Source organism: Budorcas taxicolor, chromosome 19, assembly GCF_023091745.1.
Source record: "Budorcas taxicolor isolate Tak-1 chromosome 19, Takin1.1, whole genome shotgun sequence".
Taxonomy (NCBI): domain Eukaryota; kingdom Metazoa; phylum Chordata; class Mammalia; order Artiodactyla; family Bovidae; genus Budorcas; species Budorcas taxicolor.
In genome coordinates, this window is record NC_068928.1 from 40143521 (window position 1) to 40167727 (window position 24207).

The 24207-nt window shown below is 42.6% G+C and overlaps 1 protein-coding gene across 1 annotated transcript; it reads left to right on the plus strand.

Annotated features, from left to right (window-relative positions):
- The first annotated feature begins 1355 nt into the window (after positions 1-1355).
- On the plus strand, positions 1356-23329 carry CASC3 (CASC3 exon junction complex subunit). Its single transcript, XM_052657265.1, has 14 exons — positions 1356-1883; positions 2253-2280; positions 2769-2806; positions 15032-15190; positions 15286-15437; positions 15983-16159; positions 16341-17026; positions 18317-18381; positions 19069-19183; positions 19417-19515; positions 19772-19986; positions 20610-20732; positions 20919-20982; positions 21635-23329. The coding sequence occupies exons 1-13, from the start codon at positions 1356-1358 to the stop codon at positions 20940-20942; spliced, it is 2409 nt and encodes an 802-aa protein (XP_052513225.1). The 3' UTR covers positions 20943-20982; positions 21635-23329.
- The last annotated feature ends 878 nt before the right edge of the window (positions 23330-24207 follow it).

The window sequence follows — 24207 nt, forward strand, 5'->3', positions numbered from 1 at the left end:
TTGAGCCCACTGGTTCTTGCTCTGCTTTCCAGGGTGACAAAAAAATCAATTCCTCCTTTCCTCATAGTCGCTCAAATACTTTGCTGTGGCAGTCCCAATCTTCATGGTTCACATTCAGAGCTCTTACAATTGTTCCTCAAAAGAATCTTGAATGTTTCAGTTCTCTGGATGAGTGAACAATTTGCTCAAGTCCATTTAAAAACTGAATGCAGACCAAACAACTGAAAGGCAAAGTGGCAGACTATCACTTTACTTATTTAGACACTAAATTTGGCAACCTTACTATATCAATTTACTTTGTGATTGATAGGATCCTCTAGGTTTTCTTTCTTTTTAACACTTTAAAAATCATATATCCTTCATTTTGAGCCCAAGCAGTTGGTTTTTGGACCTGTAGTTACAAGTTGTCACATTTGACCACTTGTTTAACCAGTTGAGCTCTATTTGGATCCTGACTATCTCTGAAGGCATTCATAATACCGTCTAGTTTCATAATGTCTATAAATTTGATAAGCATCAGTAGCCTTGACCATATTATTTGTAAAAGCATTACACGGGACTTTCCTCGGGTGTATATTATTGTGTACTCCTTTAGGTGCACAGTTAGCTCGTGCTTCTTGTATGTTTTTTATTATGGTACAGAGAAAATATACAATTTTTTTTTCCTTGCTGAAAAATGTGTTGCTAAAATCACAGCATTCCGTCATCTACCCGTTTGGCAAGAAAATCATTTCGCGATATTAAACCAATGTCCGTTCCTATGATTATCTCTAAGTCAGTTCTAAAATTTTAGTAAGATTACCATCTGGTTTAGACGGTAAAAGAATTCGCCTGCAATGTGGGAGACCTGGGTTCAATTCCCGGGTTGGGAAGATCCCCTGGAGGAGGGCATGGCAACCCGTTCGTGTATTCTTCCTTGTAGAATCCCCATGGACAGAGGAGCCTGGTGGGCTACAGTCCATGGGGCCGCAAAGAGTAGGACACGACTGAGCGACTAAGCACATCGTATTAGCCTGCACTTTCAGGGAGGTGATGGCTGGGGTGGGAAGACACATGAAGGGGGAAGAAATGAGAATACAGGGGAAACACTAGTGCTGCAACACTAAATCCTCGGGCTTCCCTACAGACAACTGGTTTCTCCCCCGCCCTTTAGCTTAAAATAGACTGATAAATCTGAAGCAGCACAACGGCTTCAGAGGTTTCCCTTGATTCGTGGTTTTTACCAAGCAAACGAATGCAGTCAAGCGATCTGCTTCAAACGTAGGTAGAAATGAGAGATGAAAAAGAAAATCATAAAACAACTCTAATGCCGCAGTGAAGCTGTGACAGGTCAACGCTATCCACTCAAGCCCAAGATGGCCGGGCAAGGACCGGAGCCGACTGCCCGCCCAAGAGCAACTCTCCTCGCCAGGGGCCCAACCGCGGGGAAGTCAGGGGCCTCACCACGCCCCCTCATGTCACCAATTACGCAATTCCGCGCACCCGCAAACGTGCCGCAGCGTGCCAGCTCCGCCCCTAGCTCCTCCCCCCGAAAAACGGGGCGACCAGCGCCGCAAGTGAAGCATGCTGGGACCAGCTCTCAAGCCTCCCGGCAGCCCCTGCGACGGGCGCGGTACGTCAGGATCTGGCCAGCGGCGGCCGTTCTCCGTAAGATGGCGGACCGGCGGCGGCAGCGCGCTTCGCAGGACACCGAGGACGAAGAATCTGGTGCCTCCGGCTCAGACAGCGGCGGTTCCCCGGCGCGGGGCGGCGGGAGCTGCAGCGGTAGCGTTGAAGGCGGCGGCAGCGGCTCTCTGCCTTCCCAGCGCGGAGGCCGAGCTGGGGCCCTTCATCTGCGGCGAGTGGAGAGCGGGAGCGCTAAGAGCGCTGAGGAGTCGGAGTGTGTGAGTGCGCGCGGGCGGGGCGGACCGGGGGCGGGGTGTAGGTGGTGATGGGAGGCTGGGAGTTGACTGTAGATGCTGAGGCGTAGTGTATTGGAGAAAAGGAGAGCGATCCCGGTGCGGTTTGCATCCCGAGCTCCAAGGGAAGAGAAGGGATTGAGGGTTTGTTGGGGGACAGGCGGAGCTGCTGCGGATGGAAAGCGGATATTTATTCAGAAATTGGAACTGGAGGTGGATAGATGGGACCTCCCTCAGATCTTGCCTGTTAAAGATACACCTTCCCTCGTCTTCCTTTTCAACCATTTTGTGTTCATTCTTCGTTTCTCCACCCCCTGGAAATCATAGAACTAACCCATGTCTTCTTTCCTTCAGGAGAGTGAAGATGGCATCGAGGGCGATGGTGAGTAGCATCATGATAGAGATCTTTGCCCCCAAACTCAGGTCACCTGTCTGCAGCAGTTGACATCCTCTCAGACTGTTTAGTGGAGAAGGAAATGGCAACCCACTCCAGTATTCTTACCTGGAGAATCCCAGGGACGGAGGAGCCTGGTGGGCTGCTGTCCATGGGGTCGCACGGAGTCGGACACGACTGAAGCGACTTAGCAGCAGCAGCAGCAGACTGTTAAGGGTTTTGGGGAGGGTGCCACAAAGGGGCTCTTTGTAGTTTAACGTTTAAGAGCATAAGTTTTAGCTGTATGATCTTGGGAAAGTCAAAGTCACTCTTTGAACCTGTTTTCCATCTGTATATGGGGACTATAAGTTAAACCTCATAGGTTGATGTCAGAATTAAATGAGAGTTTTAGCTTGACCCACAACAAGCACTGGAAGATGTAATTATAAAATTTCTGTTGCATTTTTTTTTCTTTATATGTTTCTGTTTTCTTTCAGCTGTTCTCTCGGATTATGAAAGTGCAGAAGATTCAGAAGTGAGTGTGATAGATTCTTTTTCCTATGATGTAGGTTGGAAAATGTGTTTTAAAAATTGTACCCACCTGTGGTTTGAAAGCATCTGACCTGTTTGTTACTCCACTTGTGCATTCTTCATTTATGCTTCTGAAAAACTATTATAAAAAGTGTTGTTCAGTTATAGAGAGGGAAGCTTTGTATAAACCTCTTCAGGCCACATGTGTTACACTGTTGATAGCTGACCTTTCACCCTATCTAAAGAAAATAAGATGCTAAATATGAGAATGAGAACATTCTTTGGCCCTTCACAGGATGTTTCACACTCCGTTTTATGATGCCTAGGTGGTGAAACCAGCCAGTTGGGTATTTTTTTGAGTATATCTGAAGACCTCAGAAGGGTAGGATTCTGAGTGGTTTGTGTCAGAAACATTTCTCAGTTTATGGATGAGGTTTTCTGTCTTTAGCAGAAAGTTTCCCTAAGCCAAATGTTTGTGAACTTAGTTTGCTTTGATTGGATAAACTAGAGATGTTATCAGAATGACTACTTGTTTCCTGGAACTGTTGAATAGAGCTCTGATTTATACAGAAAGAATTGGATTGTGGATTCAAAGGTTCATTCTGTAAATTTTGTAGAACTGTTACTACATACTAGGATTACCATTAAGCCTTGGAGATGCAAAAGTGAACACTGTAACAAAGTTCCTGTTTCGGAATCTTACAGCTTAGTAAGGAAGTCAGACAAACATTGAGGAAATCATAGGACTTGGTGACAACTGCTGGCGGTTGGGTTAAATAAGGTGTTAATGACTGGGCACTGATTCCATATTAGGCAGTCAGAGAAGAATAAATTGGAGTTAGCCAGGCAAATCATGTTCTAGGCAGAGGGAACAACAGCTGCAAAAGCTCTGAGATAGGAGGGAAGATTAACTATCTGGAAACTTGGAAGTAGTTTGGTGTGGCTGGAACATCATTGGGACAGGATGGATACCAGAAATAAAGGCAAATTATAGAGTAGGGGTCAGATCATGCAGGGATTACTTCTTCTTTATCTTTATTAAATGCCTTCTCAGTGCCAGGAGCTGTGCTAGGCCCTGGAATAAAAGATACATGGTTCTGCCCTCATGGAATTTACATTCCAGATCAGAGAGGGAAAATACAGACAGTTAAGTAATTACAATAACCTTTTGTTAAATGCCATGATATGGGACGCATAGGGTGCTTTGGGAGCACATGGCAGGGGCAGCTAACTGAGTATAGGGTGTTTGAAAGTATTTACAGGAGCGACTCTTCAAATAGAGACCTGAATGATGAGTAGGAGTTAGCTAGCTAGAATTTTCTTAGCAGAGGAAACAGTCCGAGAAGAACGTCCAGAAGGGGTGGGATTGGAGGATAGTGAGTTGCAGGACATGGAAGATTTAGTATAACTGGTGGTAAGGATGAATCTCAGTCTAAATCTTAAAGCACTTTATAAGCCTGGTTGAAAAAGTATTTGGATTTTATTCTAAGAAAGTAAAATAGGGTTTTAAACAAGAGTATGATGTGGAGTATGGATTAGACTTAAATTTTAAAGCAGTGTTTGTCAGATCCAAGGAACGTCTACGTGAAAGAAAATCCTATTGAAACAGACTCTTGCAGGAGGGCAGACTCAGATATTTATATGTTAACAACATCCCAGGTTGATTCACAGTAATATTTTAGAATTATTATTTTTAACAATTGTTTTGTGTGCAGTGGAGAGAATTATCTGAAGGGAGCAAGATTAGAGGCAGAAAAACTAGTTAAGAAAGCTACTGTGGAAGACTAGGAAAGCAGAAAATGTGGCAGCAGTGGCAACAGAAGTGGGCCCCACTGGCAGCCATTTAGGCTGTGGGATGGCAAAACGTGGTGACTGGTGGTTGACTGACTTTCTGTGAAGTCAGTTGTAAAGTTACCCACAAAGAATTAAAGGAGGATGAGAGGTTTGGGAGTGAGTAATGTTTGCAGTAGTCATTAAGGAATGGAAACATCGGAAAGGCTGCCAGGCAATGTGGAGTATTCAGTGAGGTTTGGTGATTGTGACTTTGTAGCAGTTTACCATTATGAATATAATGAGTTTGGATGTTACTCTAACAGCAAAGAAAGAAAGGCTGGCTATTGGAGGCTTAACTGGAGGAGGATCTGAGGATGAGGGAAGACTGAAGACAGAGCTGTTAAGAGAGTAATCCAAGGAGCGTGATAGTGCCCTAAAGAAGGGACGATGGCAGTGGCACCGCAAGACGTAGATTTGAGAGATATTTAGGTATTATTATTAATAACAGAATTTCTTGATTGATTGAATGTGGAGCCTGAATTAAGGAGTCAGAAAAGAGAATTCTGCTGGAACTGGAAAGACTGCCGTTTTGGTTCCTATAAGCTTTAGATGCCCAGCACTGTTTGACCTCTCTTGATGGGAGATGTTGATCCAGGTGAGGGCTGGGACCTGGCCAGATGGCCTGTGATAGAGCCAGAAAGTTTACTGACAAGAACAGCGACAGCATGGTGAGGGAGCTTGGTGATCTGGGTTTCTCTAGCTTCATCCAAAGCCCTGGAATAATGCTGAATGTTTTGACTCTTGCTCATGAGTGTCCTCTGTTGTTTTGTCCCAAGACTTACTTCTGCCTCACATGACCTGTCTGCAATCCAACCTTCAGATTTTAATATCCATTTCCTTCAGCTCTGAGCAGAATGCAAGCTCCTGGAGGGCTGAGACTGTCTTTGTCACTGTTCTATCCTGGGAGCTTAGAAGAGTATCTGTGATAGGCCCTCAATAAACTTTCCTTGGATTAGTAAATGAAATAGAACTGCAAGGACTTTTCTTCTAAATACACTTTATTTTGGAGTAATTCTGCATTTACAAAAAAAATCACAAAGAGAATATAGATGTTCCATAGGCTTTTCACCCAGTTCTTCTAATGTTAACATTTAGAATGACTTATATTTAAATTAATTTTGTTTTTTTGACACACATTCCTGTGTTAACACCGCAATTCTCCTTTACCCTTTACATTTGAGCATTTATCATTTGGAGAAACCTTTTTTCATAAGTAAAGTATCATAATACAATTTCATTACATGTGAGATACAGCTCCTGTTGTAAAAACTAGTAATTATAAGGGGAAAAAAAGTGTTGTTACCTTAAGAAAAAAGATTGTGCTAATAATGTTGAAGTTCAATACATTTGTAATATCAAAAAAAAAAGAAAAAGGAGTCCAAGTAATGCCCAGGTTGGAGAATGGTGTTGGTCACTAAGAAAGGGACCACAGGAGGAAGAGAGTCCGGGAAGGACAGTGTTGGGTTAAGTTTTGGATGTTTTGAGATTGAGGAACATGTGCAGCTTTGATGTGGCAATATCTGGTATGTGTTGCCTAAAATTTAAGAGAGGAGTATAGTTCTGTTGTGTCAAATAGGATAGTCACCAGCCATATGTGGCTATTCGAGTTAATAAAAAAGTTCAGCTCTTCATGTGCATAGGTAAAAACATTTCCCTCATTCCAGCGAGTTTTGTTGGACAGCACTGATCTAGATTAAAGAGTTTGACTTGATATTTTGCCTTACGTAGTTATCTGTTACTTGATTGCATTTCTTCTTAGTTACTAACCGTGTATACCTAGATGCTATGCTTAGTTTTGCCTGTTTCTTAAATTTTGATCTGTCTCTTAGTCTGACAGGTTAGTTTTTCATCCTTTTTTTAATAGTGTATCTTTTAAAAAGATTTTGATGGCTACTCACTCATTGTGCAACTCACCATGCTATCTGTATCCATTGTATTTCTTGCAAATTGTCTTTCCATGGTAGCCATGGAAAATAGCAGTATGACCCAAAGCTTTTATCTTGCGCAGAACTGGCTGATCACCTAATTTTCTTTCCCTTATAAGTCACTTGCTATTTTTGTCTGGATATTCCCAGTATATTTTCCTTTAAGGTCCGATAGTTATATTATACTTTGTCTTGGACTCGGTCATTGTGGTTCAGTATTCATAGGTATGAGAGGCTCTGTACAGTATGGCATGGAACTTCCATCCAAATACATCCAAATACTCTTTTCCTGTCTTCAATAAATGACCCTTTCTCTTTAATCCTTTGTAGTATCTCTGTTTTCTTTTGATTACTGTGTTTATTCACTCTTGTTTGTGTTCCTTCTAGTTCTAGACTTTATATTTTAAATGATTTTTAAAATTTCTAATATCTTCTTGAGTTCATTTCTGGATTTTTAAAATTCTGGTTGATGTTCTTTCATGCCATATATAATATTTTTAATGTCTTTTTTTGCTCATTTTGAAATAGAAGTTGCAGTTTTGGTATGATATGCATATGTCTTTCTGGCATGCTTTCATTGTAGGAGTGCTAGTCACTAGTCACTAGTGAAGTCGCTCAGTTGTGTCCGACTCTTTGCGACCCCATGGACTGTAGCCTACCAAGCTCCTCTGTCCATGGGATTTTCCAGCCAATAGTATTGGAGTGGGTTCCCATTTCCTTCTCTAGGGGATCTTCCTGACCCAGGGATCGAACCCGGGTCTCTCGCATTGTAGACAGATGCTTTACCATCAGAACCACCAGTGCTATTCTACTTTTTTTTTTTTCTTTTAGTAAGTTTCTGTGGGATTTGATCTCTGTATTTTTCTTTTGTTGATTTTTATGTAGTCTTCCTGATCTTTTCAAAGGAAGTATGGCTCAAAGTAGCTTTTTCTAACTTCATAGAACTCCCTCCTCAGATGTTTTCCCCTAGTGTTAAAACACACACACATACATATATATATGGCTTTCTGAGATTTCCTGGTTTTGTTCCCTTCTCTAATTTGCTTTGGACCTTCTTCCTTCCTTCATTCCTTTTGTCCCTCTTCTGCTGAACTGATTCTCTTCTCAACAATTTTTATCTTCAGTGTGGTACTCTGTCCTCAAGGGAACCCCTGGCAGCCAGGTTGATTTTAAGATTTCATAAGGCTTGGATTGCTCCAGCCCTTTCGGACCTTCTTACTGCAAGATCCGTAAACTCACATTCTATTAGAGACAGCAAAACCCCTTCTGGTTTCAACTGTTGTTTTTGGTTTTACTTTCTGTTGACTGCCTGTTGACTAGTTCAAGGTTCTCCTGTTTGCAGGTCCATTTACCACTCTCTGCTTTTCCATCCCTGACACCAATCTGATGCAGGTCTTGTGGCAGTCGTTGCTTTGCTCATGTGCTTGTATTTTGGGGTGTGGGGGATACCTTGTAACCTAGTTTTGTTGTAAATATTGTCCAGAGGGTTTTGATTTTGCTGTCAGAAGCCCCCATTTGATGTGGAGATTTGAAGAGATCAAAAACTATGCTGCTGCCATTTTTTCCAGAATCCTCTGAGGAAACATTTTTAAAGAAATTAGACTGTGAAAGGGAGGCTGGAGAGATGGCAGCTGGAAAGAAGGCTCTAAGGTCAAGAGAGGGTTTGGTGTTATTTTTTGAGTTGGAGAATCAAGTATGCCTAAAGGTTGAAGAAACGATTAAAAAGGGAAAGCAAAGGGAGAGGATAGGTACTAAGTGTGTGATGTCCTTGATTGAGTATATGAGAAGAAGCAGGAACCAGATGAGAAAACTGTCTTCCGCTGTAATTATAGAGAGGTGGGAAGGAAAGGTGTATGGGAAGGAAGCTGGTGTTCCCTTTGTTTTGTTTTCCTTGTGAAATATAATAGGAGGAAAAACATAAAAGAATGGTTGTTGATGAAGGGACAGTATAGGAGTTTTGAGATAAAGGAAGTTTAAATAGTTGAGCCTGGAGGTGGCACTGATATATAAAGTTGTAGGATTTTTTTTTTTAATCCCCCTTAGTGATGATCAGTAGTCTAGTTGTAAGCTTAGGAAAAGCAGACAGTTTGGTTGATCCAGTCCTGAGCACATGGGACTAGGGGATTGGAGGGAGCTACCGATAGGGCTGGAATGATCGGGCCACAGAGTCTAGAGAGAGAAGGCGGTGAATGTGGGAGAGGACTGATAGGCAGAGAAAAGGTGGGAATGTCAATGAAGCGGATGTCTTAAGAAGTGAGAGGGAAGGGAAAAAAAAAAAGAAATGAGAGGGAAGAATAAAGGAATAACTGGGGACGGACAGGAATAACAGACAGGATTTGGGGGGAAAACAGCTTTATTGAGATATAATTTATGTGCCATTCAACTTACCAGTTTAAAATGTCTAGTTCTGTAGTTTTTAGTATATACAAGTATGTACAACCATTACCATAGTCAGTTTCAAAATATTTTCATTACTTCAAAAAGAAATTTTGTACCCTTTAACTGTCACTCACCCCCCACAGCTCCTCCGTTCTCATTCCCTCCAGCCCTTAACAACCACATACTTCCCTTCTGTGTCTAGAGATTTCCTTATTCTGGCCTTCTTTATGAACAGAATCATATATGATAACATATGACTGGCTTCTTTCACTTAACATATTATTTTCGAAGTTTTCACCCAAATTGTAGCATGTATCAGTACTTCATTCCTTTTTATGACTGAATAATATTCCATTGTGGGATTTCCCTGGCTCAGACAGTAAAGAATCCACCTGGAGTTTCTGGAGAATCCTATGGACAAAGAAACCTGGCGGGCTGCAGTCCATGGGGTCACAGAGTCAGACATGACTGAGTGACTAAGCACACACAATATTCCATTGTATGGGTATACTATATTTTATTTATCCATTCATCCACTGACGGATATTTGAGTTTCTATTTTTTTATGAATAATACTGCTAAAAATATCTATGTTCAGGTTTTTGTGTGGATGTGTGTTTTCGTTTCTCTTGGGTATGTACCTAGGAATAGAGTTGCTAAGTCATATGGTAACTGTTCTGTTGTTTGAGGAGTTGTCAGACTGTTTTCCAAAGCAGCTGCACCATTTTACATTCTCAGCAGCAATGTATGGGGATTACAGTTTCTCCACATACTCAATGGCACTTATTATTGTCTTGATTTTTTAATTCTGGTCATCCTAATAGGTGTAAAATGGTATCTTGATATGTATTTACCTGATGTTAAGCATTTTGTCTTGTGCTTGTTGGCCATTTGTGTATCTTCCTAGGAGAAGTGGCTATTCAGATACCTTGTCCATTTTTAAATTTTTTATTTATTTATTTTTGGCTGTGCTGGGTCTTCGTTGTTGCCGCAAGCAGGGGCTGCTCTTCAGTTGCAGTGGCACAGACTTCTCATTGTGGTGGTTTCTCACTGCAGAGCATGGGCACTAGGGTGCACAGGCCTCAGTAGTTGTTTGCTCACGGGGTTTAGAGCACAGGCTTAGCAGGGCTGAGTAGTTGTGGTGCACGGGCTTAGTTGCCCTGTGGCATGTGGAATCTGCCTGGACCAGGGATCGAACCTGTGTCCTCTACATTGACAGGTGGATTCTTAACCACTAGACCACCAGGGAAGTCCCACTTTGTCGTTTGTTTTTTTTTTTAATCACTGAGTTGTAAGAGTTCTTCACATGTTCTAGATTTATTTCTTATCATCTATATGATTTGCAAGTGTGTTTTTTCCATTCTTTGGGTTGTCTTTATTTCCTTAATGGTGTTAAGTTTTCAGTTTTGATGAAGTCTAGTATATTTGCTTTTTCTTTAGTTGCCTGTGTCTGTTGGTGTCATGCATGTCAAAGAAGCTTTTGCTGAATCTGTGCCAAGTCCAAAGGCTTGTTTTCTTTTAAGAGTTTTATAGCTTTAGCTCTTAGTTTTAGGTCTTTGATCCATTTTGAGTTAATCTTTGTATGAGGAGTGACGTAGGAATGTAACTTCATTCTTTTTTATGTGGCAGTGCTGATGAAAACCTGGGGTATTTAAATTTAAGATTTTTAAAAGTAGATCAGATTTACTTAAAATGTATAGCAGTTCCAGGTAAGACTGGTCTGACATGTGTACATGAAAGTGGATGACTGAAGTGGAGATGAAAAGTGTGAGCTTATTTCCATAATTTTCAGATGAGTGACAGGGTAGACCCAGGCAAAGACAAAGGTGGAGGTTTTCCTGTTGAACTTATAGAGTGTCCCTGTGAAACCTTTTGTAAGTTGAAATGACTTAAAGCAAAGAAGCAATTACCTTAGGACGCTTCTTGGCAAGTGATGCACAAAATAAATTGAGGTAAAGCACCGATGCTCACAGACACAGTTCAAAGCTGTGGCAGCTTGATGCTAAGAGGCTGAGTGTAGTCCTCAGGGCAGGAGCTTGGTGGTTGGTGGTTCCACGCCTTCAGCTTAGGGTATAGAGCTGCTTGTATGACAGCTCACTGCAAAGCAAACACTGAGTGCAGTTTTCACTTTTGCCTTTTTTAAAACATCTTTTTCAAATTTCTTTCAGTTTGTGAAAACAAATACTACTATAGGTCTTTTATCAAAGAAAAAAAGCAAAATGGTGTAATCCAAACTTTCAAGAAGTAAGACATAGCTAGATGATAGAAGCCTCAGAGAAGTAGGAATTTAAAATTGGGTGGAGTTGGGATTAGCAAATGGAAACTGGTATATATAGAATGGATAAGCAACAGAGTCCCACTGCACAGCATAAGGAACTGTATCCAATACCCTGCGATAGACTGCGATGGAGAAGACTGTGAGAAAGAACGGATAGGGACTTCTCTGACCCAGTAGTTAAGACTTTGTGCCTATAATGCATGGGGTGCAGTTTTGATCCCTGTTTGGGGAACTAAGTTCCCACATGCCATGTGGCAAGGCCAAAAAAAATCTGTGTGTGTGTGTACATATGCACACACATACATACAAACACACACCCCCCATATATATATATATATAAAAGTGTATATATAGTTATATTCCATGTATATACTATATATATATAACTATGCTACTTTGCTATGCAGCAATAATTAAAATTATTATAATTCAACTATACTTCAATAAAAGATAAAAGGCGACAGAGATCTGGAAGAGACATTGAGAATGAGAAAGATAGATTCCCCTTTTACTCTGAAATATGTGGGGAATGGAAAAATGAGTTAAAACATCTGCGTGAGAATTCTGCCAGGGAAGCAGTTGCTTAAGTGGAGGGTTAGGCTTTAGAGTTGGGAGGGTGTTCACTAAATGGGAAAGGCAGCAGTAGGGAAAATGGTTTTGATGTCAGCCCGTAGGCAAAGATGCTAAAGAATCTGCCTGCAGTTCAATCCCTTGACTGGGAAGATCCCCTGGAGAATGCCATGGACAGAGGAGCCTGGCAGTCCATTGAGTGGCAAAGAGTTGGAAATGAGTCACTAACACTTCCACTTCTGTAGCCAAAGAAGCTTGACCCTAGGGTAACACCTTGGCTTCAGTTACACCAGATTTTGATGCTTATTTGGAGTCTTCTCAGCACTATACTATTTGTATCTTCTGTACTGCCCTGGAAACAAAATTACTTTCTCCTTTGGAATAAAAGAGTTGCCTCATTTGACATTCCACTATAGACTAAGAAGGGATACAGCATGAAACAAAGTTCTCTCATTAATCATGCTGATACTCTTTTCAGATGTTTGAATTCAATGTGTGTTTGTTGGGAGGGGGGAAGGTTTGGGGTTGAAGGGGGGAGAAGTAGTGAATTAAGGTCACATACACACCAAGCAAGATTCTTGCAACACATGCTGCAAGAAATCTAGGACCAAGGAAAGAACTGAATGATTACCACCCACCCATTCCCAGCTCAAGAGGAGAGAGAATTTCTTGTGATTGAGGGAAAATGGGAAGAATCTGGAGTACTTGGTTGTTAAAAAGCTGTAAATAAGGGCTTGGTTCTTATAGTGTGGGTGTGGTCTGTGAGCTTCATAACAGTATCATCTTTCTGGGAATCCTAACTCAAAACACTCAGAGGCCAAAATACTTAGGCTGGACAGGGAATAAAGGGGAAGGGTAATTAATTGGCTTATCTGGGCCAGTCTGGCAGTCTAGGTCCTGTTGGAAAAAAGGTCAGAAACTTAGGGCTTGAGAGCTTCTTGTTTCATCAGGAATCTCAGTATCTTTGATCATTCCTAGGCCATCCTGGGCCTGGAGTTGGTCTGTTACAGATGGAGTGTCAGATCCAGTAGAAGAATAAGAGAACAGTGCACATGTCTGCTGGGGGCAGAGGTGTTTGGGCACCCTGACTTGTTAGCCCAGCAGTGGGGACTAGACCACCTTCTTTTGAACCCATTTCTTTGCGTCCTTAATGGCAACCCACTTCAGTGTTCTTGCCTGGAGAATCCCAGGGACAGGGAGCCTGGTGGGCTTCCATCTGTGGGGTCGTGCAGAGTCGGACACGACTGAAGCAACTTAGCAGCAGCAGCAGCAGCAGCAGGTCTCTAGACCTACTTCCTTAGCCTTTAGCTCTGCCTCACTAGGTCCAAATCTTGGAAGGACCAGGATATGAGAGAGTAACTTTTAGTCTGAAGCCAGCCCCCTTAGCATGAATCTTAGCTTCTTTTTTTCCTTACCTGAAACAAGCCACACTTCTCTTGCCTAACCCTTTCTAGTTGCCTCAATTTAAAGGATGGCCTCAGGACCCTTCTTTGTATGGATAGATTTTCTACATCACAAGTAGGATTTTTCAGTTTTTAAAAAATTGAAGTGTAATTGATTGGATTATTCAGTCTTGCTATGCCAAGAGAAGGAAAGGGAAGGGAGCACTTGGGCGTTAATATTTTTTTTTCCTAAGATGCAGTTTTCCTAAGATACAAGTTCTAAAGTTTTACAAGTCAAAATTTTATAATTATATCATTCTAGACAGAGTTATTGGCCAAAGAGCTCTCCTGTTGCAGAAAATTTAGTGTTCATATCATAGACCTAAAAGAAATGTAAGCTACTATTTCCCAACTTGAAAGTAATAGTGCCATGGGAAAGTATGGAGTTATGATAAGGGATTGCAAATTCACTAACTCTGTTTCCATTATCTATAGACCAAATCAACACCTATGTTATATACTACTATTTTTTAATACATATAAATTAATTAAAAATATTAATGTATTTTAAAGTATTATTGAACATATAGCAGTTGTTTGTCATTATGTGTTTTCTCAGTTCATGGGTACTATATTGTGCTATTTCTCATGGGATTCTATGAAAATTTTAGGTCCTAAAAGGGGATTCATGTAATCTAAAAGGTTGGGAATCTCTGCTGTAAGACATTTTGAGATGAGAGAATTAACAGATTGAGTTAGAGTGTAGTTATTAGGCACTGCATGTTTAAGAGACAATTCATTGAGAGAGAAATTATCAAAAAGAAAGCTTCTTCTGTATGCTTTAGACACCTAAAAGCCTCTGATCCATAGGCCCTGGGCTTCTTCCCCAGAGGCTGCAGCTATTTGTTTTGTTGGGTTTTTTTGCCATTTAGTTTGAGGTAAAATTGTACTGTATAAGTTTAAGGTGTAACAACAGCATAATCGTTTGACTTACATCGTGGAATGATTATCACAATAAGCTTAGTGAAAGAGGCTGCTGCTCCTGACAGTTCCATGCATATCTTACTGGAAAACCTAACAGAGATCTATATAAGCTTGTTTATGTGTGCATATATATATTGTTTAGTCGTTAAGTTGTTTCCAGCTCTCTTGTGACCCCATGGACTGTAGCCCACCTCCATCCGTGGGATTTCCCAGGCAAGAATACTGGAGTGGGTTGCCATTTCCTTCTCTAGGGAATCTTCCTGTCCCAGAGATTAAACCCACGTTTCTTGCGTTGGCAGATTCTTTATCACTGAGCCACCTCGGAAGCCGTGTATGTATATACACACACATATATTTACGTATGTGTGTTTTGGCTGAGCCATGGAGCTTGTGGATGGATCTTCGTTCTTCTACCAGGAGTTGAACCTGGGCCCTTGACAGTGAAGGTGTAGAGTCCTAACCACTGGACTGCTGGAGAATTCCCTGTATAGGTTTTTTTAATGTGGTTTTAATTTTTTTTAAACGATGCTTCTATTCAATAGAAATTTTAGTAAAAATATTGAAGTGTTTGCTTTTAATTTTTGCATTATAGTAAAATTTGTTAGAAAATGTTTTCCTAAAGAATGGAAAATTTTTAAATGCACTAGTTGGATCTTATCTCTGTAGCTAACAGGGAAACTTAAAGGGAAATTACTTATTTATTTGCACCAGGTCTTAGTTGCGGCATGTGGGATCTTTAGCTGGGCATGCAGACTCTTTAGTTGCCAATATGTAGGATCTAGTTCCCTGACCCAAGGGTTGAACCTGGGATCCCTGCATTGGGAGCACAGAGTCTTATCCATGGGACCACCAAGGAAGTACCAGGAAACTTTTTTCAGGGCGATGACGGGGAGTACAGTGAAGAGGAAAACTCCAAAGTGGAGCTGAAATCAGAAGCCAATGATGCTGCTAATTCTTCAGCAAAAGATGAGAAGGGAGAAGAAAAGCCTGATACCAAAGGCACTGTGACTGGAGAGAGGCAAAGTGGGGATGGACAGGTTAGTACCCACCAAAGGCCTCCATTTCCATTCGAGTTCTGGAATAGGGGCTTTTAAGTTTGGAGTGAGTAAAGAGCTCTTTATCTGTCCGACAGGAAAGCACAGAGCCTGTGGAGAACAAAGTCGGTAAAAAGGGCCCTAAACATTTGGATGATGATGAAGATCGGAAGAACCCAGCATACATACCCCGGAAAGGGCTCTTTTTTGAGCATGATCTTCGAGGGCAGACTCAGGAGGAAGAAGTCAGGTAACAGCCCCTTGCTGCTGCTCTGTAATGTGTTAGTATTATATGTATTCCATGCTTACTACATGCCAGGCACTTTACTAAGTGCTTTACCTGTATTATCTTATTTACTGTTCACAACATTTTAAGGTAAGTATTATGATTATCCCCTTTGTACAGAGGAGGAAAGTAAGACTTAGGATATTTAGTAACTTTTGGTGGAGGAGCTGGGATCCAGACTTCTATGTCCACTGCCTTCATTAATCTGAGGCTCAAGGCCTCTAAATACTTGCATAGGTGGCCTTACAGTAGAGAGATGTTTCCAGAGTGCTGAGAAGTTTGAAGTAAAGGCTTTCCTTATTTTTATACCTGTTACATTGATGCCCAGCAGGCCCTGCGGTGCTGTGATTCACCCTTGCTTTTGGAAGGCCTGTTGTGTATAACCTGTCTGGGAAGATGGAGAGATTACCTGAGTTCCTAATGTTTCTCTGCCAACCCTGTTTATTTCATGAACATCTTTACTTGGCAGAGTCTGCCAACTTAAGATACTTTTCCCTGGTTCCAACCAGACCCAAGGGACGTCAGCGAAAGCTGTGGAAGGATGAGGGTCGCTGGGAGCATGACAAGTTTCGGGAAGATGAACAGGCTCCAAAGTCCCGACAGGAGCTCATTGCTCTTTATGGCTATGACATCCGCTCAGCTCACAATCCTGATGATATCAAACCCCGAAGAATCCGGAAACCTAGGTGAGGACATTTTGGAGCCTATATTATTGATATTTGCAAGGAAAAAAAAAAAAACACCTCTGCTTTAAAAAATGCCATTCCGGCCCGTAATTGAATGGGTGAGGAGTATGGGAAGTCTGCCTGACCCACAGTTTATATATCTAGTGGCCCCTTTTATTATTTCTCTGTTCCCTTTGTTCAGGTTTGGGAGTCCTCCACAAAGAGATCCAAACTGGATTGGTGAGCGGCCAAGTAAGTCTCATCGCCACCAGGGTCCTGGGGGCACCCTACCACCCAGGACATTTATCAACAGGAATGCTGCAGGTACTGGCCGCATGTCGGCTCCCAGGAATTACTCTCGATCTGGAGGCTTCAAGGAAGGTCGTACTGGTTTTAGGCCTGCAGAAGCTGGTGGACAGCATGCTGGCCGGTCTGGTGAGACTATTAAACACGAGACTAGTTACCGGTCTCGGCACTTGGAGCAGACTCCTGTAAGGGATCCATCTCCAGAAGCAGATGCTCAAGTGCTTGGCAGTCCTGAGAAGGAAGAGGTAGCCCCTGAGATACCAAATCCTGCTCCTGATACTGCACCACCAGCTCCTGACAGGCCTGTTGAAAAGAAATCCTATTCGCGGGCAAGAAGAACCAGAATCAAAGCTGGAGATGCAGGCAAGGTTGCAGAGGAGGTGCCCCCTCCACCCGAAGGGCTGACCCCAGCACCTCCAGTTCCAGAAGCTACACCTCCTACGCCTGCTAAGACTGGAAACTGGGAGGCTCCAGTGGATTCTACTACAGGGGGTCTTGAACAAGATGTGGCACAACTAAATATAACAGAACAGAACTGGAGTCCAGGGCAGCCTGCCTTCCTGCAGTCACGGGAGCTTCGGGGTAGGTACCTAGGGTTAATGACTAGCTTTCATCCCTGTGCATCATTGGATAGGGGCCTGGAACTAATGTCTCTCAGAGATGTGGTATCTGGCAATATCTTCATTTTCATTAATTGCAAGAAGCAAATGGATCCATAGGTATATTCATCCAAAGAGCTCAGAGCAGCTTTATCTGTTACATAAGACTAGCCCACTACTTTGCTTAGTGTTTACTATTAACTGATCAGTCACCACTATTGAGCTTTGAGTGCAGAATCCTTTACTACTCTCTGTAGAAAAAGTGGAAGAAGGCAATATTCTTTATTATTTTAGCTAATGGTTAAATGTTTTAGTCTTCTAGAGCCAGGCTGCCCAGTAGAACTTTCTGTAATGATGATGCTTTTGAATACTTGTAATGTGGCCAGAGTGACTGAAAAACTGAACTTTTCATTTTTAATTAATTGAAATTTAAGTAACCATATGTGGCTAGTGGATACCATGTTGGGACAGCATAGTGCTCATGACTAGGAACTACCTACCATCCCTTTGACCCATCCTTTTTTTTTTTCTTCCTCCAGTCAGATAGATCAGAGGATCTTTTCCATTGTTTCTGAAATCTAATTCAAACTTAGATTGGAAAACCTCACTTGGACTGGCAGTTTTAGCATCCTTCTCTGGTGTGCTTAATTTTGGAATACCAAAAACTAGGGCAGCCTAGCCTCAACTGGACCTGGAGCTGATCTTTGGATAGAGAAGTACACTCTATCCTGCCAGTGCCTTATTACTATTGGAAGACAGTCTCTAGAACATTCCTTTTTTGTCCTGAGTCATCTTCAACCAGAGGGGAATCTCTTCCCATACTTTTAGCCTAGACCTCTGTGCCAGAAATAATCAGAGGTAGATTTAGAACATCCTTCTCTGCCTAGTTGTTGCTCAGAAACATTAGAGTTGAGATTTTCCAATATGTTTGATAATATTATATGCTAATTATAACCTCCCAGGGATTCTGTATGGTAAATATTTGATGGGAAAATTTTGAACTTGCATTTTCTGAGTTGCATTACTGAAGTAATTTTTTTTTTTTTTCATGTTCAAAGGCCTTACTGCTATATTAAGGTGGCAGGCAATGGGGGGAAATTTCCAAATGCTGGTGTTGACAGGAAGCAGAGATAGTTTACAAGGGATTTTGTTAGTTTAAAAGATGAGAGCCATTCCCCATGTTGGATTCTTCACCCTGTCATTTTCTTGATGTATCTTTAGTTCTGTTCACATCTATCTGCTCTGCAGCAGTGACTTTTTTGGTGTATTACAGGTATGCCCAACCACATACACATGGGAGCAGGACCTCCACCTCAGTTCAACCGGATGGAAGAAATGGTACAGAGGAGGAAAGGGGCGCACGTAGTAGAGGGTTGCATGTCACAGTTGGTCACTGTTTAAGCCAAGTTAGTTTTCCCATGTTTCCCTTTTAGGGTCTCTGGAAATGTATGGTTTAGGTTTGGGTTTAGAGCTTAATGTTTTTCATCAGTTTTTCAGTTCATTTTGTAAATTTTTTTTTGGCATGTACACACTGCTGTATGTATTTGGTTGCGCTGGGTCTTCGTTGGTTTAGTGGGTTTTCTCTAGTTGTGGAGAGTGGGGGCTGCTGTCTACTTGCAGTGCACAGTCTTCTCACTGTGGTGGCTTTTCTTGTTTCGGAGCACAGGCCCTAGGCGCATGGGCTTCAGTAATTGTGGGACATGGGCTGAGTAGTTGTGACTTCCTGGCTCTAGGGCACACAGGCTTCAGTAACTGTAGTTCCCAGGCTCTGGAGCGCAAGGACTTCTGTGGTGGCACATGGGCTTAGTTGCTCTGAGGCATGTGAAATCTTCCCAGACCAGGGATCAAACCCATGTCCCCTGCATTAGCAAGCGGATTCTTATCAACTGTGCCACCAGAGAAGTCCTGCAAATACTTCTTTAATACAGCCATGTACCCAGTAAATGTTTTGCAGTATCTATGGGACGTTAGGAGAGAGTCAGCCTTTTGGAACTCTTCTTGCTCAGACCTCTTTCTTTCTTTCAGGGTGTCCAGGGTGGGCGAGCCAAACGCTATTCATCACAACGGCAAAGACCTGTGCCGGAGCCCCCTGCCCCTCCTGTGCATATCAGCATCATGGAAGGACATTACTATGATCCATGTGAGTTTATTTTTATAGCTGGGATATCTTTCTTGGTAGGATGAAGTGAACTAAAAGACCAGCCTTCTGAACTTCCCTTGTGACCTTTCATGGTGGTTAACAAACATTCTCTGGTTGCTGTTTTCTTCATATGGAAAATTGAGAACATCCTATCAGGGGCTTGGGGGACAAGGAAACTTGTCCATTTGATGGAAAGAGAGGATTTATGAGAGTCCCAATGTGATATCTTACAGTGCAGTTCCAGGGACCAATCTATACCCATGGTGACAGCCCTGCCGCACTGCCTCCTCAGGGCATGATTGTACAGCCAGAAATGCACCTTCCCCACCCAGGTAAGCTTTGCACCTCTGCTTGTATGCTTCCAGTACGTAAGGATGTTTGTTGGGGGCATCACAAACCCCAACTTTCTCAGCTCTATGCTGCTTGCTTATGAGGCTGGCCACTTTGGCTACATGGGCAACAAACTCCTCTTGGGTCCATCCTGAGGACTTAAAATCTGAGCCTGTTTGTGCTGAACAGTCCAGCCAGGCCATCCCATGGAAAAGGTGTTACCTTTTGTTTCAGTTGTTGTTTCTTCTCCTTGTCCAGGTTTACATCCCCACCAGACACCGGCGCCTCTGCCCAATCCAGGCCTCTATCCCCCACCAGTATCCATGTCTCCAGGGCAGCCACCACCTCAGCAGTTGCTTGCTCCTACTTACTTTTCTGCTCCAGGCGTCATGAACTTTGGTAACCCCAGTTACCCTTATGCTCCAGGGGCATTGCCTCCCCCACCACCTCCTCATCTGTATCCTAACACACAGGTGAGATGGCTGATGAGATTTTCCTAAGTATACATCCTTTAAATCAGACAAGAATAAAGGATGAGGGAATACTCAAGGAATTCTAGAGAGCATTTCAGTGCCACTGATTTGCATGTGATGGTAGGAGCTGGAAATGCTACTGAGGTGATGCCTATCATATGTGCATTCTCTTCCATTTTTTAAGTAGTGTTTCATTCAGTTGTTTTAGTATGTCTTAGGTGGGCATGTCTGCAATTTATTTAACTGCATAATAAAGCCATATTCTACCTACCAGCCCTACCCTTCCCTGTGCTGTTTAACTCCCAACAGGTTAACACCATCTGGTATCTGGAGTGTTATCACTGAACTCAGTGTCTTCTGTTTGTCAGCTGATGGTAGGAATTAGAGAAAGCTGGGCAGTACTTTGAAGAAGTAGGAACTATATTAGGACATACTAAGGCAGAAAAGAATAATTATTTTAAAGGGGGGAAGCTTAGAAATTCCCCTATACTCTTACAGATTCCCCTTATAAATTATAAAAAATTCCCCTATACTCTTATTTTTGTGCCTGAATAATATTTCCTGTTTAGCATAGTTTGGATGAATTAATTCCTTTTTCTTTTCCTTGCTTATTGGGCTCCCAGGCCCCATCGCAGGTATATGGAGGAGTGACCTACTATAACCCCGCCCAGCAGCAGGTGCAGCCAAAGCCCTCCCCACCCCGGAGGACTCCCCAGCCAGTCACCATCAAGCCCCCACCGCCTGAGGTATGCAAGCTTCTAGGAAAGGAGCTCTGAATAAAGGATGTTAGGGCACATCTGACATCAGTGGGCTTTCCTTTTCTTCAGATTTCCTTCCTTTTCTTGTTGTGTTTCTATGGAAAATGGTCTTTTTTCTTTTTCCTTTTTTAAAAAATAATGACCTAATAACAAATTCCAACTTTATGATTTCAGGTTGTAAGCAGGGGTTCCAGCTAATAGGAATTTCTGAATATTTTAAATCTAATATCAAATAAAAGTAAGTGTAAAACTTATTGTGACTCGGAATGTTCTTAAAACTAATATTCATGCTTACTTGCTCAACAATCACCTAATTAATGCTCTAAGTTGTTATCATGGGATATCTCAAGGGGAGGCTTAGAGGAGTCCCAAAATTTGCCAATTTCTTTGTTTTATGAATGCATTAAGTAGGGTTGAGTGGAAACCATTGTCAGTGTGGCAGCATTTTATTTGGGAAGATGGAAGGAAAAACTGCAAGAGGGCATTCTTTATTAAAGGAAAGGGGAAATCTGAATTTGAGGTGTTATAGCATAGCCAGTTCTAAAGGTTGTGGAGGAGGAACTTCCCTGGTGGTCCAGTGGTTAAGACTTCAAGCTGCCAGTCCAGAGGGTATGGGTCCGGTCCCTGGTCGGAAAACTAAGATCCTATATGCCATGCAGCACGGCCAAAAGATTTTTAAAAATGATAATAATAAATAGATTTTAAAAACCACTCTTTAAAAAACAAAGGCTGTGGAGGACAGAAACCAGGAGGTTTTGTTGTTGTGTTGTTTTAGGGATATTTCTTTAGTGTACATTATTTAGAAATGTGGCTTTTTGAAAATAGCTTGTAAATGCCTGAAAGGTCCAGTAACATTTTGGTGGCTCTTCCCTTTTTCTCACTCCTGTCAGGACAGCAGAAATGAAAACCTAGGAGAGAAGAGAAAACAACTGGCTGTCTGCTCCAGGAGAGCGTTGAAGATCCAAGGTGGCTCCTACCAGCGAGCAACTGAATGAAGGGGACTCCTGCCTTCCTCTGAGGATAGGCTCTTTTGGATAAACGAGAAACAAGTGGACTTCCTCCCATTCTCAATTTGCATTTGTGTCGACTGTGCTCAGAGGAGCAGAGATCCAGACAGCACAGGCTTCTGAGTCTAGGAGCCCACGTCTTTTGCTCTTCTTCACTTTCTCCTGGGAAATTCGTGTCTTCCGCTCCAAGCTCTGTCCTGTTTTGTTTTGTTTTTTAAGATGTCCATTTTTAAAGCCTGGCTTGTTGTTCTTAAATTAATATTCTTTTAGTCCATCACCCTACCCCATCTCCTGCCCCTCTTTTTCACTCTCTGCCTTTAAATTAAACAAGTTCATTCTTTGGTTTACTAGCTCCTCTGGGTTCCCTTTTGGCTTTTCCCTGCATCCCAGATAATTGAGAACTTACCAGCCAGTCTGCCCCCACCAAGTCTACAAAGAGCTGACCTTTCATTTTTTTCTTGGCATTTTTTATTGTGTGCTTGGAGTTTGTTAAGTTTTCTAATACTGTGGAAGCATTGCTGTCTGCACAGAATGTCCCATTGTGGAGAAAATCTCACTGTGGTAGGAGCCCTTTTTCTTGACTTGGGTTTTTAGAATTTTGAGCCTCCATCAGTCTCTGTACTCTGATAATCTTTAGTTCTCTACTGAAGGCAGAATGTCAACAGTGGGGAGAGATGGCAAACCAGAAGATTTAGTGAGAAAGGGAGGGTAGAGTGAGAGCCTTTGCACCTTTGGGGTGTGTATTCACAGTCCTCAGGGCTCAGTCTTTGAGGTGAGTGGAGTTAGAGGGCTCTGCTCTTTTTTCCATCCTTTCTACCACACCCTTTTCCAGTTGCTATGGACCAATGCATCTCTAGAGGTAAATATTACCTAGCCAGCAGTCGTCCCTGTCCATTGCAATTGCCCTTCTCCTCGTCTTTCCTGCTATAAGTGTTTTAGGTATTACTACCTTATTTTCCCAAGGACAGTTTTACTCCTGTCCTTGGCAAACAGGATACCACACCTGGGCCTAAAAGCAGTCACTTTTCAGGGCAAGGGCTCCTCCCTCCTTTCCTCCCTATCTATGGCACTGAACCACTCCCCTGCTGCCTCTGCAGAAGAGATTCCTGTTACTACTGCACTTGCATCTGCCAGGGGTCACTTGGCCACTGTCCCTGTCTTACAGAACCTGAGGGAGAAGGTGGCAGCTGTGTCTCTCCCCAAGTAATGTCACTAATTCTGTCCCTTCTCTTCAGCAGTTGGCTTAACCACTTTGAGTCACAGGTGTGGGGTAGGAGGGGAGAGAGGCACTCAAGCTGGAACCCCCAAGGAGGAAATAACTAAGAGATTCTTCCAAGGGTAGCGCATGGTTGTGCCTTTTGTAGGCTGTTCCCTTTGCCTTAAACCCGAAGACGTCTCCTCAAGCCAGTGGGCCGCATGCCCAAATTCCCAGACCTTAAGACACTGTGACAGTTGTCTCTGTTGGTCCACTGTGTTTTGTTGCAAGAATTTCTCCATGTGTATTGTTGTTTGTAACTGTTTTGGAGAGCGCACATATGTGATTGGCATTGTGACGAAGATAATAAAATTTAGACATGTAAACTTAGCTCCTTTGCCAGTGTTTTGCATGAGTCTTGATCTGGAAGGGAGGGAAGAGGACTCCCTGACTCCATAGAGTCACAGTCACAACTCTGGCCAGCTCACGCTTGAGAAATGGAAACCCAAAGAGGTGAGAAGCCCCTGTGGGGCCATAAGTGACTCCCCATCGATTAACTTTCTTAACCACATTGCCGCATAGACACCAGGAATATGCAGTCCTTTAGGCTGGAAGTGCAGGGGCCAGAAAAATGAATAGATGCTGTGTGCCCACATGACATCTTGTATCCCTCATGCCTGCCTGCCTTTGTGTTTGGCAGGCAAGTTTCCCAGGGTGGTGCCCCACATGTCAATATAACTGTACCAGGTCCTGGATAAGGGGGAAGTGTGAAGTAGCTGTCCTCTTAAGGAAATTTGCACTGGCATGAAACATCAAGGACCACAGTCTGAGAGGCTCGTATCAGTCTTAGTGCAATTAAAGAAGAGGGGACACTCCAGTCTTCTTGCCTGAGAAATGTCATGGACAGAGGAGTCTGGCGGGCTACAGTCCATGGCACCGCTGAGTTGGACACAACTTAGAACAACAACACACAATCCGGCAGATTGTGATTTGGGGAAATCTTGATGGAAATGTGGCATAAAATGAAGAGTGAAGTGACCTAGCAATATGGAATACAGAATTTTGTAAGAAATTAAATTTATGTATAGAATAATTAATAGTTGCATATATTCAAAGTCTGGCTAAAGGAAAAAGATCGAAAGACCAGCTCTGGCTTATGCTGCCAGTTAGCTAGGCCACTGGGTAGCTAGCTTTGAGTTGACTTGCTTCCTCCTCCAGATCCTGGGTGGTGTGGAAGTTTACTACAAAGGCTGTCCCTGGT